Source organism: Octodon degus, unplaced genomic scaffold (genome assembly GCF_000260255.1).
Source record: "Octodon degus isolate 3935 unplaced genomic scaffold, OctDeg1.0 scaffold00041, whole genome shotgun sequence".
Classification (NCBI taxonomy): Eukaryota; Metazoa; Chordata; class Mammalia; order Rodentia; family Octodontidae; genus Octodon; species Octodon degus.
In genome coordinates, this window is record NW_004524617.1 from 13,352,037 (window position 1) to 13,376,322 (window position 24,286).

Here is a 24,286-nt window from a genome sequence, read left to right on the forward strand (position 1 = left end):
ATATACACGAAACAAAAGATTAAAACAAAATCCATAGGACAAACTTTTGACCTCATTGAAAAAGCAACAGAATGTGGCAATATAGTTTTTTGGATATGAATTACTTAATAATGCTGGGCCAACTGAACACACACACACACGTACACACAACACACACACATACACACATTTTCAGCCCTTCCTTTTACTTGTTCAACCCTCCTCTGAAGTTTATTTACTTTTGAGGAATGCAACTGGGGAGGTCACATAAGATTTAGGAAGAATAGGCTATTTACATGTGCGCTAAAGGATATACTAACCGGCGGGCTCACTTTAAAAAGGACAAACCAAAGGTAGAGAGACTGAGTCCTACTTTGCCTTCACTACTCACTTCTGGATGCTATGTGATTTTTTCTGATTTTCTCACCTACCACACAGAATGTTACACCAGTAACCTTTTAAAGTTCCTCAAGTGCTCTAAAGCCAAGTGTTTTCAATTGATCATGTAACAGAACCACCAGGGAACAGGTTCAAACACATTGCTGAGCCCCGACCCAGTTTTTCAATTCAGTGGATTTTGAGTGGGGCTGAGAATTGCTTTTTTTTTTTTTTTTTTTTTTTTGGCAGAACCAGGGATTGAACTCAGGCCCTTGCACATTCTACTGAGCTATCTCCCTGGCCCCAAGAATTGCCATCTTTAACCAAATCCCAGGTGATTGCCATGTTGCCAGACCATACTCTAAGAAGCACTGCTCTGAAATAGTCCTCACCCTCAAGATTTCAATTGGTCATGCTTTTTCTTACACAAAACCTAGAATCTATGGAAAATAAAGGAAATACTGAGGTTCCTGGAGAACAGAACAACATGTTATGGCTGTAATCACAGACAAGGTAACATGACATCAGGCATTCTATTATAGCTAAGTTTTCAGCATGTTATGGTTTGGCTGGGTTTATGGCTCTACATAGTGATGTTCTCCACATCCTCTTGGCCATTTACAAGTTTTGGTTATCTACTACTTTCAACTATGAGGCCAACACCTTTTCCTACAGTTGAAGAATTATAGAATCTCATTCTTAAAAGCACAGGTGGCACAAAAATCTTGACTCCTGAGAACTATTGCCTTTCAATTTTTGACTGTACCAAAATGACCATCATCTAGTATGCTGTCTACTAGAGCCCTCCAAACTAGGCCCAAAGGGTAACTCGAGGGCAGGACCAATCACCTTTTAGCAGTGGAAATGGTGATGTCTGCGCTGATTAAATGTGCCACAGATTCATACGGAAATGAACTTTTAAGTGCTCTCAAACCCCATTTCTGCATGGGTAATTTATCTCCAGGGAATTGGAGATGCTAATAAAACAAATGAGGATCAAAGGAAAAATGAACTTCAAGGACATGCTCATCAAAGGACTCACCAATCACCTTTTAGCTTCTCTGAAATATGACTTGCAAATTTCACAGGACTGAAATATTACCATATTTGCATCTGAGTCACAAAATTCAAAGCAATCAAGCATTTTGCATTTAACTGCTGCATAAAAGGAATTAAGAAATGGGGGGATGAAAATAATCCACTGCTTTTGATGTTTATTAGGTTTACAAAAACTGTACAATTCTTTTAAGAAAAGCATTAACTTAGTACTGGTATCAAATAGACTAAACATTCATTAACAGGAAAATATTCTGATTTTTATTTTTGCACATTATTCTCAAGTACACAATTACAATAATGTCACACATCCCTATATGATTTTCTTTTTATGTATTTTACTTTTTTTACAAAGTATACAGAGGGAGGGACATACAATATTTAATAGGGTATTTCTACAGAACAATAACTTATATTATGTCCTTGTAAAAATCTGTACCTCTTTAAAACATTTAACTGAAACATCCATTTTCGTTTAGCTTTGCTAATCAAAATTGTTTTAAGAATTAAAACTAGGTTGTAACTAATGTCAGTACATAACAGTGACTACAATTTAATTTTCTCTTTATACAGACAAATACATTTTATATTCACTTGACCAAACCCTTAAATACCTTTTAAAGGCTTCAATATTGTGCTTTAAAAAGAAAACTGTGTATGGTTCCAGGTTATGTAAAGAGAAATATAAAGTATGTAAAGTGTTGTGTTCTTTTATCTTTCAGTTTATTTAAAAAAATATAGTTAAATGACCCAATCATTAATATTTTCTGAATTAATTGTATAGGATGTTTTAAAATTAATAAATTTCTACTTTAAAGTTTTTTACAGTATTTGGGGGAAAAATTAAAAGGGAAATTTTCAAGGTTCTCACAAAAAAACAGACAGAGCTTTCAAGAATAGCAGGGCAATGAATCACAAAATTTTACTTTTTTTAAAAAAAAGCACACTATGGGAGCCAAAAGACACAGGAATTCCCTATGGGATAGGCTAGGGAAACCCATGCCTTGTTTGACTGGCATTTAGGCTGGAGTTCATACCAGCCTAAAGCACTTGATTTAGAACTAGACTAAATTAATCTAGCACTTTAGAGGCTTGCCAAACACCAAATATTTAAATTTCTAACCCTAAAAATATAACTTCTGAATACAAATATTGATGGCAAAGATAAAGATGAAAGGTAAAAACCTAAGGGCACAAAGGGGATGGAGCACCATAACAAGGTGGCAAGGCAGCTATCAAGGGAGAAAGTTACTAAATCTCCCTTGATGTGTCAGATACATGTGCCAAAAGCCAATTCCAGGGACCTCATAAACGGATTTTTGTTCTTCAAGTAACCCTAGCAAAACCAATTCCTATTAACCAAGTTCACTATACAAATATATGACTGACTCAAACCTACATGTTACTAAAACTGCCAACTCTCAAAGAAAAACAAAATGGAAAGACCTGGTGAGGTTCCAAATAAGGCCTCAGACTTTCCTCCTGTGCCTGAACACACCTTTTCTCCTAATCCAAGCCAACCTGACTGTTAAGTTTTCCAAGCCTGCTAACCGTAACTGTCTAGGAACTAGCAGAGCACACTGAACCTGCCCAGTGTAAGTCATAATTAGCACCGATTCTCTGGTCCATGGAGCCATTGTTTCTCTCTGTCCCCCTCACTTGGCGAAACAGAGTTCTCATTCAGCTGCTCCGAGAGAACTGAGGGAGTCACGCCTCGATACTCACTAGCTTTTCAGAAAAATATAAAGGCATGGAGCTGAAATTGTATGAAAACATTCTATGTAAAAACATCTTAACCTCTATTTTCTTCAATTATTTTTCAATTACAAAGATATTTAAAAGAAAATACCTTTACTCTTTAAAAATACGAGTGTCCTTTTCTCCTTCTAATTCTTCACCTGAGTAGTCTCTCTGGAGAGCACGACTTACAAGATGCTCTCATGCATCCCTGGATCTTTCGTGTTATTGGAAATTTAATACTTTTCATTATAGACTTTAAACAACTACTACTTGGGGTTGTGTGTATAAATATGTAAAATAAGCAATACACACAGATACATGTTATATATATATATATGTGTATATATATAATTCAGAATACATTTACATATATAAAGTTGCAAAAGATCCTATGAACCACGAGTCACCTCTAGGAGAATCCAAAATGCAGTCCTCGGTAAGTTTCATTTTGCAGCACACAACCAACCATTCCAGACAAAGCAGCACAGACAGAATAATCAAAATACAACAAGATCACACAAAATTTTCCAATAAGGTTTTCTTAAAATTTGCTATGCTGACAAAAGATGTAAATAGTCCAAAGAAAGCAAAAAGAAGTATAATTTGTTGCTAAACAAAACAAAAAGTAAACACAAGCCCAGCCACTGCTCTTTACTCAGCGATGCCAGGGACACAAAAGCTCAAATGGAAACTTCCCTTGTTGCATGGTCTGAAAGTACTAGGCAAGATAAGTAAATGACTTCCATGTTATGATCATGAGACCTGACCATAAAATCTCCCATTCATATTACATATCTCTGGCAATTTTATTGTGAGAAATTTATGGGGAAAAAAATGAGTCAACATGAATACTTTCAGTCACCAATCTAAAGTTACCTTAAGTTAAATGGTCTTAAAGGAGTACCATCAAGGTAAGCAAGGTAAATATTTAAATAAATATAAAACTTCTAAGATAGAAAAATTCAGTATAGAATCAGGGATTACTTTATTAAAAGCAACTAGCTTGTTGCTACTTTTCCCCATTTATTAAACAAACTGAATAGAATTCAGAACACACTACTGAACAAGATGTAAAGAAAAAGTTAACTAGAAGCAACAATTCTATTTGTACACAGCATAAATCAATATACAGTATTGTATGTGAACTAGACTGATTGGCTTTAAAATGAATTTCCTGTATCAAGGCCAGTATCTCTACAATTGTCTGTAGAAGTATTGTTAGGGCAGGCCAACTTCTTTATGATGTCGCATTATGTGCTGGTTCTTTTCTGAAGGTCTACGGAACCCTTTCTTGCAGTACTCACAGCGGTGAGGGTAGTCTTTTGTATGAATGGAAATAACATGTCGCTTAAAGCCTGAGGCATCTGTAGTGCTATACTCACAGTACTCACACTGATACACTTTCCGGCCACTGTGTGTCTTCATATGCTTTTTAAGCTCATTCTGTTGCCTAAACCCCTTCCTACATCTCTTACACCTAAATGGAAGATCCTTCGTATGAACAGACAGAATATGGCGACTTAGCACAAATGGATCTGCAATCTTAAAGTCACAATGCCTACACTGGTGCATCTTTTTACCCTTGTGGGCAGCCACATGTTTCTTGAGTTCTGAAGGCCTATGAAAGCCTTTGTCACACATGTCACACTTATGGGGGTAGTCCTTTGTGTGAACTGAAATTATATGTCGTTTTAAATCACTTGAGTTTGAACTCTTGTGGTCACAATGCAAACACTGGTGTGTTTTGCTTTCTTGGTGGATAAGAGCATGTTGCTGCACCTCTTTGGTATCCGAGAAAGTCATAAGACAAATGTCACACTTGAATGGCATCTCTTTGCTATGCTTAGTTTTTACATGTGTTTTCAAGTTAGAAGAGTCTGCAGATCGATACTCGCAGTACTGGCATTGGTACGGCTTCTCCCCAGTATGGATTCGCATGTGCTTTTTGAGCTCTGATGGATGACGAAAACCTTTACCGCACTCTACACAAATATGAGGAAAGTTCTTGCTGTGGACTGCCAAAAGGTGGCGATTCAACAACCCTTGTTCAGCTGTCTCATATTCACAAAATTTACACTTGTGCATTTTGTTGGTTCCTTTCTCCTTATGCACCATTTTGTGAGTAAACAAAGCCCCAGAATGAGAAAAATGTTTCCCACACTCATCGCATTCGATGGCCTTCTCTGCCTTGCTGGTCAGCTTGTGGCTCTCCAGGTGATTGTGTAAACTTATCTTCTTGTTAGTAGTGTAGTCACAGTCAGTACAGCGGTACTTCTTCTTGGCAAGGTGTTCAGGATGATTTTTCATGTGCCTTTTCAAGAAACCTCTAGACTTAAACTTCTTCCCACAGATCATGCAAGGGTAGACAGTCAAAGGATGTCCATCAGGGCCAATAATTATTGCTAAGAAGGACAACAAAGAGAACATAAGAGATCAAACCAAATTCTCTTTCATCTGCTTCAAATATTTACTGTGGGTTCTGAACACCACTAGTCAAGGACTCTTGTTAGGCTATTCGCCATTTAACATCCCTTTCTTCATTTTTCAACACAAGATACAGCAACTTAGTCATATAATGAGAACTTGGTCTGGAAATTTCACTCAGTAGAACTGTACCAACCTCATTCCCTGAAGTTTAACAAAATTAGTCAATAAATATATGACTTCTGTGAACTAGTGATTAAAGCCGTATCAATTTAGAAATCTGGGAAATTATTCATAAAAGTTTCATAATCAAAAGTTTTTTGTGGGGCTGGAGAGATGGCTCAGTGGTCTAAAGCACCTACTTGGAACAAGCTTGGCAAGGCATCAGGGACCGCGGTTCAATCCCCCAGCACCACATGCCAGCCAGCCCCGCCCCCTGGTGGGCTGAGCTGGCCACACACACACTCCTCACTCTCTCTCTCTCTCTCTCTCTCTCTCAAATAATAATAAAATTAAAAAAAAATCAAAAGTTTTTTGTTTTGCAGGGCTGGGGAGATGGCTCAGTAGGATAAGCATTCGCCTGGCAAGCGCAAGGGCCTGAGTTCAATCCCCGGTTCCACCAAAAAAAAAGTTTTGCTTTGGTTATTAGACATTATTTATATTACACATACCCATAAAAATTTAATATGCAAATCCATATACAAGAATAGACAGAAGTATGTCAGATGTACTAAAGTACTTATCCTGCTGCTCTATAAATTATGCCTGCTTCATCCTAACATAGATTCTTTAACTATATTTTTAAAGTTAATGCTTGTAACATATTTGAGGAATTCAATTTCATTTCCACATAAAATGATCCAAGTGTTTCACTTTTTCATCTATGTTTGATCTGTTTACTGTTTTTCATTCAAGGAAATCATTCATGAATATCACTGAATTCTGAAAACCGTATTTCCACATTCAATATACAAAAGTTACATGTGGTCTAGCAGTTAAAATGCCATCATGACAGCCCTGTAGATACCTACTAGAGTTTCCTCTGAGAGCTCACAGAGCATGCTGCACCATGAAACTTGTGTACCCTCACCTGTTTGGTACTGCCTCGAATCAGGTCTTCTCCTTTTCTTTGGTTTTTGTTTAGCCAGTCTACCGAGCCCAGCAGACTCATCTATGTGCAAGAGGGCACTTGCAGTGCCATTCCGGTTTTCAATTCCATCAGAATTATTACCTAACAATACGCATTAAGAAACAAAATTATACAGTATTATAAATGATAAAGCTAGAATTCTTTTATTAACTATAACAAAAACATAAGCCATGATACTCATGAATGACAGAAATTCCCATTCTAGCTAATAGATTTTAATGAGTACATTCATTATGACAGAAGAGTAGGAAATGCCTAGTTTCCAAAGCTAAAAACACATAGAGCATTTCCTCCACAAGCTCCCTTGTTGTCTCCCAACTGTAAAGTCATGGACCAGATATAACCAAGATGAAAGGTTTCAGCTTTGAAAGCCTGTGTACTTCTTGCAGTACTTCCTTCTACATAATATAAACATGAAGGAAATTCCTGTTAAAAATAAAGACTATAAGTAGACTTTATTATCTTCCTCTCCTCTTGTTTATACAATGGTCAAATAATCTGAATAGAGTACTGGTATTTCAGATTTCTAAAACCTAAGACTATGGACACTGTTTTTTAATCATGATCTCATGTCCAAAAACCAATTCAGCCAAACCTATGACCTGCTGCTCTGTGACTTACCATATGCTGCTGCCCAAGCAATTGGCATGAAGGTTTTGATTTCATTGTCATCCATTTGTTGCTCATGTGCAGCTGCCGCTGCCGCCGCTGCTGCCGCATCCTCCTCTCCTACAATCACTTCCATATAGACTTCATCAGCAATTTCAGCAACATCTACATAGAAAATTATAGACTTTTCTCATCAAGTTTACAGTAATTACAGTAAACATACTTTCATTTGAATTCAGTTAATAAACAAAAGATCCAAATATTATGTACCTGGAACACAGCCTCTATATACTAAGCAATCAATAAATATTTGTTGAATGAATCATTCATTCAATTCTTGGCTTTCGCCACTTTGGTTTTAAAGCAACATTCTGGTTTTTGGGTTTTTTGGGTTTTTTTCTCTTTTTCAGACAGGGACTCACTATATATAGTTCAGGCTAGCCTTGAACTCACTGTGTAGCCCAAGCTGGCCACAAACTCATAGCAATCCTCCTGCCTCCGCCTCCCAGGTGCCAGGATTACAGGTATTCACCACCATGCCTGGCTTAAAGCAACATTCTAAACATAGTCACTGATGGTTCTCCTTGAATACAGCAGTGCAATAATCTCAATGATGCTGCTTGTTTCTTTCAAGTACTCGCCACTTAAAAAAAGAGAAAGAGCTATGGACATATAAATGTTTTCACCCACAGAAAGGCCACCTACTTACTTAAATCTTCATCTTCTTGTTGAGAGTCATTTACGGTCATATAAACCATCTTTTCCCTGGGAACACGAATACTGTTGTTCTGGTCAAGTAGCTCAACTCCATGGTCATTCTCAGGTTCACTCTCCACAATGTCTACAGTTCCACCTATCAGGGAAAAAAGCAGATCCAACAGTTTATTTGAAAACTCCATTTCCACTTCTTTTTAATGTATTTTTAAAAAAATTATTTTTCGGGGGCCGGAGAGATGGCTCAGTGGAATAAGCGCTTCCCTGGCAAGCGCAAGGGCCTGAGTTCAATCCCCCGTTCCGCAAAAAAAAAAAAAAAAATTATTTTTCTTGTAGTTTTTAGTTACATTAGAATTCTTGTTGAAATGTTATCTTCGGAAAATATTTGAAATGCCGTCAATCTAAACAACACAGAAGTAACCAGGTTGAAGCATTTGATCAGAATATGCATTGTGTGCTAATTAAAACTTTTTTTCTTACCTAAATCATCCTCTCCAGGGTCAGCTTTAAAAATATACACCTTGATGACTTCAGGACAACTGCCATCCACTTTACAAGGATCAATTTCTGACTCTGCATCCATGGTCATTCCAGAAGAACCATCATGTTCTATTTTGCCAGCATCATCCACTGAACAGGCAAGAAAACATCACAAATAACAGAGGATACTTACTATAAAATGTTACCACTTCCTAAAATCTTTTTTATAAAATAATCTCTAATTTGATTCACAAAAACTTGGATGAGTTCAATCCCCGGTTCTACCAAAAAAAAAAAAAAAAAAAACTTGGATAATTTTACTTAGAGAAGTAGAAGGTTCAATAAAGACATCTGAAAATGGGATCAGGCACTAAAGTAAAAAATACAACACAAAGAGAAAACTCCTGGTAACATAGAAAACCAAGTAACAATACATTTAGCATTTGCTAAGTCATAGGTAAAAAACATTCCTGCATAAAGATATTCTTTAAAAACAGTGTCAAGGGGCCGGGCAGATGGCTCAGAAGAACAAGCACTTCCCTGGCAAGCGCAGAGGCCTGAATTCAATCCCCGGTTCCACCAAAAAAAAAGTTAAAAAAATAAAACAGTGTCAAGGCTTTGGAGAAAGAACCTTTTTAAAATTGTTGGTGGGAAAATGAACTAGTACAACTAATAAAGATTCCTCAAAAAGAAAAAATGTAGAAATTCCATTGAACCCAGCTATTCTACTTCTGGTATCTTTCCAATCATCTGTAGGAAAATGGATTTATCTTGACAAAATACTAAGTGAAATAAATACATGAGCTTAACTATTGCATTATCTCATATTAAAAAAAAAAAAAAAAAATCCAGGGATAGAGCTCAGTGGCTCAAGTGCCTGCCTGGCAAACACAAAGTCCTGAGTTCAATTCCTGGTACAAAGAAAAAAAAAAGGTTAAAAAAAAAATTTTTTTTTAATATAAATAATTTAAAGAGCAGGGCTGGGAATTTAGCTGAGTGATTGTGTATCTGCCTGGCACGTATGAGGTCTTAAGTTCAATTCCAAGTTTAAAAAAATAAGAAAATAAACCTACAAAATAATTTAAGGAACTAACAGATAATAGGAAACAAGGGGTTTTGCAAATGGGAAAGGGACCAACAGGGGCTGTTTTAAAAAGAATTAAAATGTGTTGTGGCTGAGTGTGGTGGCACATACCTTAAGCCCAGCACTTGGGAGGCTGAGGTAGGAGGATCGCCTCAGTTTGAGGCCAGTGTGGGCTATATATTGAGTCAAGGCCAGCCTACACTACATAGCAAGACCCTGTCTCAAACATCTCCAAAAAGATGTATTATATACACATAGTAATCCCCCACAATGAATGTAATCATTATATACTGCTAACATGCACTAATAAAAAGTAAACTAGGAAAATATTTATATGTATTACTTCACAGTTACTATTCTTGAGTAGTATCTAATCTATTATGAATATCCCTAGCACAACAGAAAATATGGCAAAAATTAATGGCAACTTAGCACCCAGGACAATGTATCACAGAAGTTAGCATTATGAACACAGTCTATTAAAGAAACACCTGCCAGCCCCATCCCCAGGGCGCACTGAGACAGCAATTGAGACTGGGCATGGTGGCACACGCCTGTAATCCCAGCTCTTGGGAGGCTGTAAACAGGAGAATCACTACAAGTCCAATCTAGTAGTGAGACCCTGAACACCTGTAGACCCTTCCCTAAAATACAAAAGAAAGAAAGAAAAAGAAAAATTGATTGATTGATTGATTGATTGATTGATTGAAAGAATGTTCTTTCCACTCTAGCCCTGCTGGCCTGCCTGGCTCAGCTAAGAGCAAGCAGACAGAAAGAGAGCCAGGCCTAGGAAGGAAAGATCCTTTAGCTTGTCTTAGGTACCTGAAACAAGCCTATGCAGTCTCCCTTTTCCCTTTTAGTTCCCTTTCCAGTGTTCCTCTGCTGGATATATTTGTTTTTCTTTTAGCTGGATATTTGTTTTATTTAATTCATAAACACTGAATCACAACTATATACTAGACTTTATGCCAGATACAGATACTGGAGATCAAAAGTAAGAAAGCTATATTCTAGAAGCTTGGGGCTGGGGAGATGACTCAGTAGAATAAGTGTTTCCCTGGCAAGCGCAAGGGTCTGAGTTCAATCCCCGGTTTCGGGAAAAAAAAAAAAAAAAAAGTCAAATAAAAAAATAAAAACTTTTTTTAAAAAATAGAAGCTTGCCATCTCATGTTAGACAATTATTCTTAAATGTACTAAGAACACAGCTACCATTTACTAAGTAACCAAAGCAATATTTAATATAAACCTAAGGAGAAAGTTATACTGTGTTCTAGACATTTTACAGCACAGCAAAGATTAGCGAGGTTGAATAACTTACTTGAAGTCTCAGAATTCAAATCTCAAACAACATTAATCCTAGTTTGTCCACTTTTGGAGTTTGGAAAACAAAATGGAAATAAACTGACAAAGGTGAAATGTTGCTGTGCTGGGCCCATCCCCAGAGCTCACTGAGACAGCAATGAAGACTGGGTGTGGTGGCACACGCCTGTAATCCCAGCTCTTGGGAGGCTGCAAACAGATCACTACAAGTCCGATCTAGTAGTGAGATCCTGAACACCCTGTAGATCCTTCCCTAAAATACAAAATTTTCAAAAAAAAAAATAGTTCAACTATCTAAAGAAAGATGCTTTCTTTTTTTTTTTTTTTTTTTTGCTCCGAATGCCCTCAGGGGTGGTGTGGCTGGCTGGAGTGTTGTGGGGATGGAACTACAGCAACCTGAGGCTGAAAGCTTTGCGGAAGCAGCCACTTAAAGAATTGAGCTAGGGCCAGGCCCCCTAAAGATGCTTTCTTTTAGTGAAAATCAGATGAATGTGATCAGGCAGGCCAAGTCAGTATCACAGTCAAGGAGGCCAGACGGTAGTAGTTTTGACCACTATAACATTTTCAGTTCATAGTCATCTGTTGTGTGATTTATACTCATTAAGCCAAGACAGAACTGAGTTTAACATCTTTGAAATGATACTTCTGCAAAGTCCTATCATGCTCTCAATCAGACCCAAAAACTATACTTATCTAATCAAAATTCTTAGAACATCAAGATGATGAATCCAGTATCTTAAAAGCCAACATCAAAAAACAAAAATATAGGGGCTGGAGAGATGGCTCAGTGGTCTAAAGCACCTACTTGGAACAAGCTTGGCAAAGCACAGGGACCGCGGTTCAATCCCCCAGCACCACATGCCAGCCAGCCCCGCCCCCCTGGTGGGCTGAGCTGGCCACACACATACACACACAATAAATGTTAAAATAAAAAAAAATTTAAAAAAATATATAGTAATAACTTATCAACTTGACGTCTGAGCTCAAGAACACCAAAAAATGAAGAAAAAGAAAAGGCAATTCGTTGAGCTCAAGAACATCCTCACAAATACACTGCAAAGAATTGCTAAGCAAACAGCATCCCCAAAACCTTTCTTACATGTCATTTAAAAACATGTGAATAGTATAAAATTTAATCAGCTGGGTTCAGATACAAAGAGCCACCAAGAATTCAAAACCTTGAACCACTGAAAGTAGTAATTTTAGTCTATTTCTGACACCATAACATCATTAAATAAAAAGCTTATTTTGTAGATTTAAAAAAAAAAAAAATCAGGAACCAGGGTTCCGGCCCTACCCCTAGGGCGCACTGAGCCAGCAAATGACTACGGGTGTGGTGGCACATGCCTGTAATCCCAGCGCTGGGGAGGCTGAAAACAAGAGAATCACTACAAGTCCACGCTGCATAGTGAGACCCTGTACCAAATACATAAATAAAAAATAAAAATAATAAAAACAATTGTATAAAATTTCAACACAACCAATAAAAAAAGACTCAAGCTTAAAAAGACATTTAAAACTAAAAAAAATTCAATACAAGATTGTACAAGAGTAACTGATTATAGAAAGCTATATTTTAATACACATGTTTTCAAAACCTTTATATGTACTTTTCTTTACATAATTTACACACAAGATATTAAAGTTGAAACCTGTAATGCAATCTTTAATAATAAACTGATGCACAACATGGAAAAGGATTAGTGCCAGAAGCGATTGGCCAGTGTCACACTGTGCAGTGACAGCTCCATGGAAACAAAGAAAGGACATCTCATTCAGGCTGAGAAAAATAGCACTGATTTTAGGTACAGAATAAGGCAGAGACAAAAGAGATGAGAAATTGTATGATGCTGCTAGGTGTGGTGGCAGACATCTGTAATTTCAGCTCAAGACTGAAGTTAAAGGTGAGGCAGGATACTCACTATGAGTTCAAGGGCAGCCTGGAAGGGTTTGTTTGTTTGTTTGTTTGTTTGTTTGTTTGTTTTTGGGGGGGTGGGTGGGACAGGTGCAAGGGATTAAAGACATGAAGCAGGAAGACAGACCACTTGTGAGTCTGCTACAATAACATTGGTGGTAGGTGACATATGGCAAGACTTTGAATCAGGACAGAAATGGTACAAATGGGCAAGAGGGTTGGTCTTGAGGCTAATCTTGGGACTAAAATGAACAGGACCTGGTGCCCAACTAAAAATGTGACAAAACAGCCAGGAATAATGGGAATTTTTGATTTAGGACTGAGTGAAGGATGTAAGAAACGTAAGAGATGAGGAAAAAGACTTTTCTTCATGAATATTTTAAAATCCCCAGGATAACAACTCTAAAAGCTCTCAGAGCCAGCGCATCCCCTACCACTCGGTGCTCTCGGCACTCCTTGCATCTCTCAAGAGTACATGACTCACCATGCTACTGTTTTTCACTCTGTCTTTACCAACTGATACACAGAACCTGTATTTTCTTTCTTTTTTCTTTCTTTTTTTTTTTTTTTTTTTTTTTTTTGGTGGAACTAGGGATTGAACTCAGGCCCTTGCACTTGCCAGGCAAGCGCTTATTCTACTGAGCTATCTCCCCGGCCCCCGAGAACCTGTATTTTCATTACCTGGTCTATGAAAGCATGGCAGAGCATGGCAATCGCAGATGCTCAGAATGGTTCCATAAATGATGAGATGTGAAATCAAGTGCTAAATATTTGGATCTGAAAGCTGCCAGTTGATACACAGATTTGGGAGTCATCAATTCTGTATTAACTAAGCCTGTGATCACTTATGGACAATTTGCAGAATGAAGAAAGGGCTGAGGACAGAGTCCTGGGGAAGGCCATAGTTTAGGGAGGGACTTTCACAAAGGAAGCAGAGAAGAAAAAGCTGGAGAAGCTGGTAAAAGTAAACAGAAGAAAAGTAAACAGTTAAAAGTTGCAGAAATCCTAGTGAAACCCATGGTGGTATTGCAAAAGGCACACGAGTAGATGGATGTTTACAATGATTGTGTTAACCCAAGGTTTCCAACATTCCTGGTGAAAAGCAGTATAGGTAAGGCTGTATGGTGTCGGAATGGAGCTGAAGAGTCAACAAAAGATGTGAATTTCAAGTCTAATTTTAAAAAGGAGAACAAGTGGGCAACAATAAGAATGGGCTGCAGGGTCAGGGACTTTCCGGCTCAACTGATTAAAAACACTCAGGCGCACTTGGTCTGGGACAGAGAGGGACTAGAAAGCCAGATGCTAAAGTAAGGGGACAAGGTAAAATCTCCGCATACAGATCTCTGAGGGAAAGGGAAATTGTATATGAAAGTAGGAGGAAAGAAGAAGGAATTTTCCTCAAATAGGAGAAACATTCTATCCTTCCAAAGCTTGAGGCTATAAATAGGGATGAGAATACAGCTCTGTTGTATTCAAAAAGAGGGAAAGACTACAATACAATGTGCAAAACTGGAGGAGCCCATGACAAGTGGCTTCAATTGCAAGCATGAAGCAGGAGGTAAAGACCTAAGTATGGGGCCGGGGAGGTAGCTCAGTAGAATAAGTGCCTGCCTGGCAAGCACAGGGTCCTGAGTTCAATCCCAAGTACCACAAAAAAAAAAAAAAAAAAAAAGTAAATGGGCTGGTGAGATGGCTCAGTGGTCTAAAGCACCTTACTTAGAACAAGCTTAGCAAAGCACAGGGACCGTGGTTCAATCCCCCAGTACCACATGCCAGCCAGCCCTGGCCCCTGGTGGGCTGAGCTGGCCACACACACACACACACACACACACACACAACTAAATAAATTTTAAAAAAAATTTTATAAAAAGACATCAGTATGGTAAGAAAAGAGAAGGCTGGGTTAAGCACCCTAGAAGCTAAGGAAAATGAGCTGATCCAGGACAAACAGAATGATATGAAAAGACTGGTTAAACTCTACCGAAAAAAAGAAAAGAGACAGAGACAGAGACAGAGACAGAGACAGAGACAGAGACAGAGAGACAGAAAAGGAAAAGAAAGAAGGGAAAGGGAAAGATTCTTTGAAATGAAAACCCAACTACCTAAAGTATCTTGGTTATGTTTTATTAAAATGTTTTTTTTTGGGGGAAAGAGGGGTCAGGGAGATGGCTCAGTGGAATAAGTGCTTCCCTGGCAAGCATAAAGGCCTGAGTTCAATCCCCGGTTCTGCCAAAAAATAAATAAATAAAATGTTTTGTAGGGGGAAAGATATTTTTATGACATACCCAGCTAAGTGAGCCAAGGTTATTTTGGAATTTCGAAATGAGCAGTGTTGGATGAAGATCTCACCAAACTAGTCAGAAGAGTTCAAAATAAATCAGTATATCTTTCTCTGAATAGTTTAATACTAATCAAGATGACGTAAACTTTTAGCAAGGTCTGTGAAACCTGATTCTAATAGGTACTGGAAAATCAAATGTCTTTATGTTTAAGAATACTTATGTCTTGCATAGTTTGTCAGTGCTCTTATAAAGCCTATGAAGGGAAAATTCTAATCATGTTAGGGCTTGTAAAATGCCATGCATTTACCTAAAGACTTGAAGTAAAATATGTTTGCTTTCATAAATGTGTGTGAAAAGCACCTCAAATATATGGGTTTATTCTGAATCCAAAGCTATTCTATTATTAAACAAAAGTAAAATTCACCTTCAGATTTTTACCTTGAGAACTTAACCTATGAAGTTATTCTGAATTTGAAATATTACAGAAGTGATTTTAAAAAATACTTTGATAGTCCTGTTAAGTAATCAGAATTTCACTGTGATTTTAAAGCTACTATTAAAATGAATTTCTAGGGCTGGAGAGATGGCTCAGTGGTCTAAAGCACCTACTTACTTGGAACAAGCTTGGCAAAGCACAGGGACCGCGGTTCAATCCTCCAGCACCACATGTCAGCCAGCCGCACCCCCTGGTGGGCTGAGCTGGCCACACACACACACACACACACACACACAATAAATGTTAAAATAAAAAAAAATTTTAAAAAAAATAAAATGAATTTCTAAAAACAGACAAAGAAAGCTTCAACAAAATTGAGTCATCCTATGCATGATTTCTGCATAAGTGCCTTCTTCTAATGTAGTAATGAAGAACTAGAGCTTTAGAATAAGGCCTCTCCAAAATAGAAGAGCATAATTTTTGTAAATTAAGACTACTTCTAATAAGAACTACTATTTGCAAGGCATTTTGCAATTTCCTTAGTGTTTCTACATAGTTGTATTTCATTTGGTTCTCCATCATTTCCAGATAAAGAAATAATGACTGAGTAGTATATGACGTGCCCAAAATTACTGAGCTACTCAAGGGTACAGGAGAGAGAGAGGACATGCCTATGTTTAGGATTGTGACCTTTATTTTCATCTCAGATTTATCTGTATCAAACAAGCCAGAAATTCTATCACGTTGGTACATTTATTTCCCATCCTATCTTTTTCTATTTCTTTTTAAATAAAACTGGCATCACAGTTTCATCAAATCTTATATAAATCATAATCTTTACATCTTGCCCAGGAGTTTAAACCTAAAACTGAAATAAAACTTTAACTTACCAATAACCTCAGTAATACCAATATACAGATGCATATGACACTTGAAGGAAGCTTCAGTAAAGCTCCCTTGAGACTGTAAGTTAGAGGATAATTATTTGCAAAGCTAATAAGACACTGTGGTATCTAAAAATAGAGTTCACTAGGATTTCAGCAAATCCAATAGTTTCTGGTTGTGAAAATTTATAGGGTAGGGGGCCAGGAAGATGGCTCAGTAGAATAAGTGCTTCCCTGGCAAGCACAAGGGCCTGAGTTCAATCCCTGGTTGGGGGGCGGGGGGAACGACCTATAGGGAAGGTGGTACAGGGCAGGAGAGTATACCACTTAAAAGGAATACTGATATAATTTTTTTTTTTTTAATTAGCAGGCTGAAAGGGTTCTACATGGAGAAAAACATTTCATGGCAAGAAACTTTATGATAAGGAATGGTGATTATGACAAATAATAACAGCAAATATCTTTTAACCAGATACAATTCTGTCAAGCATATGGATATATATGCATGCACGTGCGTTGATGAATTACACTTTATCTAAACTAACATCATAAAGAGACATTTTCACCATTCTGGGTATTCCTTTCCCCACAAACTCTAAACTATCGCTTCACTTACTCAAATTACCTAATCTCGCAAGATCAGGTAGTATTTGCCTTCCCAAAAGAACCAAAAAAATCGCCTCCTAGTTGATCTCTCTCCCTCTATCTCCACATTTCCTACCAAACACCCTTGGATCCAGTCACCTCATTCTTCTAGCACAGAAGGGAAACTCACTACCTAATAAAAGACAAATTACACAGGGGCTTTTTTTGCAGGGGAGGAGAGGGCTGAGAATAGCACAGTGCCTGCCTGGCAAGCACAAGGTCCCAATTACAATTCCCAGTGCCCCTCACCAAAAAATTGCATAATACAGCTATGAACCTCTAACTAAACTGACTTTGCCTGAGTTCTGTCTCCCTAAAAGCACTTATGTGCTCAACTTCAACTTTACTTAGGGAGAGAGAGAGAGAGAGAGAGAGAGAGAGAGAGAGAGAGAGAGAGAGAAGACTGCTTACTGCTTAGGTAGTCTATTGAAACTACTTTTTTTTTTTTTCTTCCTGGTACCAGGAATCGAACTTGCACTTGTCTGGCAGGCTCTGTGCTGCTGAGCTTATAACCCTGGCCTATTTACGTATTTTCTTTGGATTTATGTATTTTTAAAGTATAAAAGGAAATTAAGATGTGCTCAAACTCTCACATTACCCTCCCCTCAACGACTATTTTAGAACTCACACATCATTAGGCATTTCTCTTCACATGTTACATATGTGGATGAAGAAAGAATGAACAGCTGTTTTATTTTAACTTCCAGTACTGAGGATTGAACCCAAAGCCTCTGCACTAAGCTACATCTCTAGCCCTTCTTATTTTCAAGACAAGGTCTCAAAATAAAAGAATCACTAATTTGCTCAGGCTGGGCTTGAATTTGCAATCCTCTTCCCTCAGCCTCCCAGAGTGTTGGTATCACAGGCATGTTCCACCATATCCTGCTTGAACAGATTTTTTTAAATAAAATTGGATAGGGGGGCCGGGGAAATGGCTCAGTGGAATAAGCACTTGCCTGGCAAGCGCAGTGGCCTGAGTTCAATCCCTGGCTCCGCAAAAAATAAATAAATAAATAAATAAATAAATAAATAAAATTGGATATTATAGTATCTTAAACAAAAAGTATTACATTAGAACTCACCTGAATTCTAACAAAACAATTTCAATTCTGCAGAAGATTCCATTCCCTGGAGTCTCCTCCTACCCTCTTTCCATCACAATGGCTTACAGAGCCATAAATCTGGTAGGGTGCTTTTGCCTTTGCCTTTTCCTTTGCCTCTGCACCAGCAGCTAAACCTAGTCAGAAACACACACCCCACACCCCACTTAGGTTTCACTTTAAATTCATGACTCTGGACCTAGAGTGGACCTTTTTTCATTCTCCTCTTTTCCAGGTTCTCTTTTCCCCTCAAATCTAATTCCCCCTCCCCATTCTGGCTACTATTGCTGACTGCATTTTTTTCTTTTTCCAGTTTTTTGAGGCAAGGTCTTGCTACATAGTTCAGCCTGGCTTTGAACTCACAGTATAGCCCAAGCTGGCCGTCCTCCTGCCTCACTCTCCCAAGTAAAACAATCAGAAAAGATTCATTATCTACTTGCCTACAAGGAAGCCCACAAACTCCCCACTTTTTACCACCTTTTACCACAACCCATCTGCATTTCTCCCTAACACCTCCCTTCTTTACAGAAGTAACACTCTTTACTGCTCTAATCCATATCTCTTATAATCATCTGTTCAAAGGGCAAGGTGACTGCCAATTCTATCTAGGCATCAGCAGATAAACACTAAATATTAACCACAAGGCCAATCTGAAGCTCAAATTGCTTGTAAAGCTTTCAAAATACAGACCTTTTCCCAATCTTGTTTTACGGGGGGAGGGAGATTCTGCCTTGAGTGTTTTATTCCTGGTATAAAACTTATACCCACACTAACATTATACTGAAAACTCCTAATTCATTAATTTTAGTGTTGATTTCTAAATAAAACTTCAGAGTATCTACACAGTATTTTAGATAGATTAATAGAACCTTTTCAAATTTCAAGCATTTGGGGGCCAGGGAGATGGCTCAGTGGGGGGGAAGAGGAGATCGCTCAGTAGAATAACCACTTGGCACAAGGGCCTGAGTTCAATCCCCGGTTCCGGGGGGGAAAAAAAGTCCAAGCACTTAAAAAGATGTCTAGTGGACTACTGAACTATTTTGGAATATTCTGCTGAGTTTACACACCTATAATATTTAAATGATGGAAACTAAACAAAAAAAGGGGATACAGATGAATGCCCATTTTGTATCTGTGTATTCAAAATGGTTAGGATAGATATATAGCTACAATCTCTTAATTCAATGAGTAGAGGGATTTATTCTAATAGTGTTTGTAAATAAGATATCATGTCTGCATCTTGTACAACAAATAACCACTAGAAAGGCAGTATGCAATGTGTTAATTATTGAAACTGTCCTACCAATTTGATTTGAAACTGTCTCATTACTATTTCTCAATAAAATTATGGAAAATAAAATAAAAAAATGTCTAGAAACAACAAAAAAATACGTCCAAGGTAACTATAGTTAGTAATGATGTACTATAAACTGAAAACTGAGAGTAGACTTTAAGTGTTCTCAGTACAAAAAAATAAAGCGTGTAGGGCTGGTGATGTAGCTCACTGACACAGCATCTGACTGGCAAGTGAGAGGTCCCGAGTTCAATTCCTGAGACCAAAGAAATTTTTTAAATTAAAAAAAAAAAAAAATAGGGGCTGAGGAAATAGATTGGTGGTCTAAGTGCCTCCTGGCAAGCACAAGGACTCGGGTTCAATCTCCAGTACCACATGCCATGCTGGCCCTGGGACCCCAGGCACGCCATGCCAGACACCAAAACCAGGTGTGGCGGCACACACCTCTAATCCCAGCACTGGGGAAGCTGAGACAGAAGGATCACTACGAATCCAAGCTGCATAGCAAGACCCTGTACCAAACAGATAAACAGATAAGACAAATAGAAAAAATATTTAAAAATAAAGTGCAAACGAGAATTCACGCACCTATAGTATTTAGATGCCAAAGGAATACCCATTTCTGACAGGACTAAACAAAAAAAGCGATACAAAGGAAGGGCCATTTTGTATCTGTATATGCAGAATAGTTAGGATATACAGTTACTTTCGCTTAATTCAATGAGAAGAAAGATTTGTACTAATAGTGTTTGGACAGGATACTCTGTCTGCATCTTATACTACGGATAACCACTAAGAAGATAACAATGTACAATGTATTAATTATTGAGACTCTCCTATTAATCAGTTTTGAAACTGTCTCATTGATATTTGTTTCTCAATAAAATTAAATAAAAAAATAAAGTGCAAACGACCACATTACACAATTTATCCATTCCTCATGTTAAAATATTTCAAAACATCACATTCTAAGCCATAATCATACACAATTGTATCAACTAAAATTAAGCTATAGATATTTGAAGGGCCAGAGAGAGAGCTCAGCAGACTAAGTGCCTACCTACTTAGGCAAGCTCAGGGACCAGGGTTCAATTCCCAGTACCACATACCACACTGTCCCTGCCCTTGGGTGCGCTTAGCTAGCCACCGAGACCCAGCATGGTGGCCCACGCCTGTAATCACAGCACTGGGGAGGCTGAAAAACAGAATCACTAGAGTCCGAGCTATGTAGTGAGACCCTGTACCAAACACATAAATTAAAAAATAAAGATATTTGAATTATCGTCTCTAGTTTAAGACTCCTATCACACAGAAATATTCCCCTGGTGACAGGTATTTTTTAAATTCTAAAATTTCAATATGATTTATCAAATGGCTTAAAAACTAAAAATGGGAAAGTATGTCCATAAAAATAACTGTAAGTCAGCTGTAGTGGCACACACCTATAATCCCAGTATTCTGGAAGCTAAGGCAGAAAGATTCCAAGTTCAAGGCCAGCCTAGGCAACACGGCAACAAAACTTTGTGTCTCAAAATCAAAACTAGGTCTGGGGATGTAGCTGAGCACTATATAGTGCTTGCCCAGCATATGTGAGGTCTTGGATTCAACCCTCAGTGCCACAAAAGAAACAAACAAGGTAAAATACTTGTACATTTCAAAATTAAGTCACAAAACAAAATATTTTACTATCTTTTCTGTGCTATAGCCCTAGAAGCAGTAAATAAACTTTTACATTTGTTGATCTTCAAGACTTATGCATAGGGGTTTTATATTTTATGTATTCACTCACACTCTGAACCACTTTTTAAGTCCTGGAGACAGAACCCAAGGCCTTTGCACTATGCTATCCCCCTTGGCCCTCTTTTTATGTTGCATATTAAGATAGGTTCTTGCTAAGTCAATGAATTGCCCAGGCTGGACTTGAACTTGTGAGCCTCTTGCTTTAGGCTCCCAGAGCGCTGGAGTTACAGACATGTGCTACCACCCAGCTCCTAAACCACTTTTTATTGGTGGTCTAATGTGACCAAAGTGAGGCTTAATTAGGAGCTAACATCAGACCAACTGGTCAAACCCACCTGAACTGGATGGCCAGAGTGAGCAACCACATTCCCCATGTGTAAGCATCCACTTACACTGCAGTAGACAGTGGACACCTGTATGCAGCAACTATACAGAAGTATCTTTAGCATAGCCAAATTTATTTATTCATGTATTTATTTTGGTAAGTTTTACCATCTGTCCAGCTGAACAAGCTGGAAGCCAGAAAGTAAATTTCAAATCCTGCTTCCTCAATCCTAAATTCAATCCAAACTCTACTTAAATATTAAGGAATTTGGGATCTGGGGAGATAGCTCTGCCTGGCAAGTTCAAGGTCCTGAGTTTGAGCACCAGTTTCCAAAACAAAAAAAGAATGAATATGGTTCTGCCAAACTCTACTGTTAAAACTTTATTTCAAACTAGTCACACCTTGGTACTTGACTGCTTGAAACTCACTGAGTTTGGCACTTGATGCATTTTGCTGCTAAAATTTTGTCCTGATACTCTATTTGGTACCACATGCAAGCTAGAACTTATCAGTGTCACTGGGTCATCTTTTCCAGCCAAAACAATCTGTTTGGTACTCACTGGCTTATTTTTGGTATTTGTCAAGCCTTCAGGAATCAATGATGATTTTTTAACTTTATCTGCCCTCAACATTGCTGGTATCTGTCAAAAACTATAAATCTAAGCCTGTTAATGTGCCTAAGGCTCTTTCCTAGCTCCTTACATGAAAATAGGAAACAGGCTTTCCAGTGTATGCAAGGTCCTTCATGTTTTTGGCCCTGCCCATTTTCCAATCTTTTTTTTTTTTTTCTTTGCAGAACTGGGGATTGAACTCAGGCCCTTATGCTTGCCAGAGAACTGCTTATTCTACTGAGCCATCTCCCCGGCACCCCATTTTCCAATCTTCTTTCTCATCATTTTCTCTATCTTCCTAAGAACATTATCAAATAAGTTTCTGAATATTCAATGATCTTTCACATCCTCCTGCCCTTTTTAAAAAAGATGTGATAATAGTATTATTTTATATTTTTAAAAGCCCTTGCTTTTTTTTTAAAAAAAAAAAAAGCTCTTCCCTTTTAGAAATAAACACTTGAGGACTTAGGAAAAAAATAGTATCTGAAATCTGCTTCAAAGTAATATAGGGGGGAATGAAATCAATAGGAATAGAGATGAAATAAATTTAATGTCTTCAACTGAGCTTCCACAGAACTTTTGTTTTTTGTGGTTTTTTTTGGCGGACCCGGGGATTGAATTTAGGCCCTTGTGCTTGCCAGGCAAGCGCTTATTCCACTGAGCCATCTCCCTGGCCCCTAGAACTTTGGTTTCTAATGTTTTTGTAGCATTTACCTCAGTCTAGTATTCTAAAAAAATTCCATTTCCTGTTACTACTTCCAAAATATTCTGTATATCTATATACCTTGTCATATTCAACTGTAATAGCCTGTTTTGGTTTTTCTTCCCTCTAAGAATTATGAACTATCAAAAAGCCAGCAATTTTGCTGTTTTTCTCTAATACTTAGTCCATAGTCCATTGTGGTAATCAATGAATGTTTTTGAATGAAGATACATGAAAGGAGACATGGGTAGGAGTAAAGATAGTATGATTCTGTTCTCTCACATAAACACTTTTCACTTTTGGGTGGGGCTGGCATGGCATGTGGTGCCGGGGATCTGACCAAGGTCCTCTGCAGCTGCCTAACTTTGCCTAAGCAGGCACTTAGACCACTGAGCTATCTCACCGGTCCCTCACTTTTTTGGGGGATACCGGAAAACTCAGGGCCTTGCACTTGCCAGTCAGGAGCTTATGCCACTGAGCTATCTCCCTGGCCCTAAACACTTTTTGCATTAAAAAAAAAAAAAAAGGTGAGGTTGTAGGTATCTGTGTGGCTTCTACTACCATGAGCTGTGTAAAGCACCTAAACTCCTCTCAAAATTATTGCCTAACATTACTGAAATTCAGTATTCAGTAACATTCACTATAATTAAAAAGTTCCTGCCTTCTAGGATACAGTGGAATATTATTTAACAATAAAAGAAATAATATACATGCCACAACATGGGTGAACCTTGAAAACATCATGCTAGATGAAAGAAGCCAATCAAAAAAAAGACCACCTGTTACAGCATCCAGTCTATAGAAAATGTTCAGAACAGGAAATGTACCAAGACAAAAAAGACTGGTGGTTGCTTAGGCACTGTGGGAATTTAAAGGGTTGGTGGGAATGATAACTAAAGGGTATCGGATTTCTCCCTGGGGTGATAAAGAACTTTAACAGTAATAAATAAAACAGTGGTGATGATTGTACAGCTTTGACTATACTAAAAAACAAAACCACAGACTTTAAAGGAGTGAATTATATGGTATGTAAAGGACATCTCAATGAAGCTGTTACCAAAAAGTTTATTTCAATGTTTAAATTGAATCTAGTACTAGAACCCTTCTAATAAGAAATGGGAGATGTCAACAAGACCTAAAGACTGACATCTCACAGATCATATTATTATCAGAGGTACTAAAAGAATATTCTGTTTCTGCAGCTGTTGAAAGGCCATCTGTGACTCATCATCACATCTTCTCTAGCTTTCTCTATTGCACACACTGATATTTCACAAAATGGCTTCTTGATTACCCAACTGCAAAGTTTAATTCCAGGTGGCTGAAGACTACTTACAAAGAGATCAGAACAATCTTGCAGCTGCATCAGATTAAAGGGGAATGAAGAAGCAACCTAAGTTACAAGTGCACAATTAAA

The 24,286-nt window shown here is 37.9% G+C and overlaps 1 protein-coding gene across 6 annotated transcripts in view; it reads right to left on the minus strand.

Moving 5' to 3' along the window:
* Positions 1–1,647: 1,647 nt before the first annotated feature.
* Positions 1,648–24,286, minus strand: part of Zfx (zinc finger protein, X-linked) — a 71,539-nt gene continuing 48,900 nt past the window's right edge. For all 6 annotated transcript variants that reach the window (XM_023715394.1, XM_023715393.1, XM_023715397.1 and 3 more), the window contains 5 exons: positions 8,531–8,680; positions 8,046–8,189; positions 7,349–7,501; positions 6,668–6,808; positions 1,648–5,555 (listed from right to left, as the gene is read on the minus strand). In XM_023715394.1, coding sequence (XP_023571162.1) covers positions 4,372–5,555; positions 6,668–6,808; positions 7,349–7,501; positions 8,046–8,189; positions 8,531–8,680 — 1,772 coding nt within the window. In that variant the 3' untranslated portion in view covers positions 1,648–4,371. The remainder of the gene's footprint in view (positions 5,556–6,667; positions 6,809–7,348; positions 7,502–8,045; positions 8,190–8,530; positions 8,681–24,286) is intronic.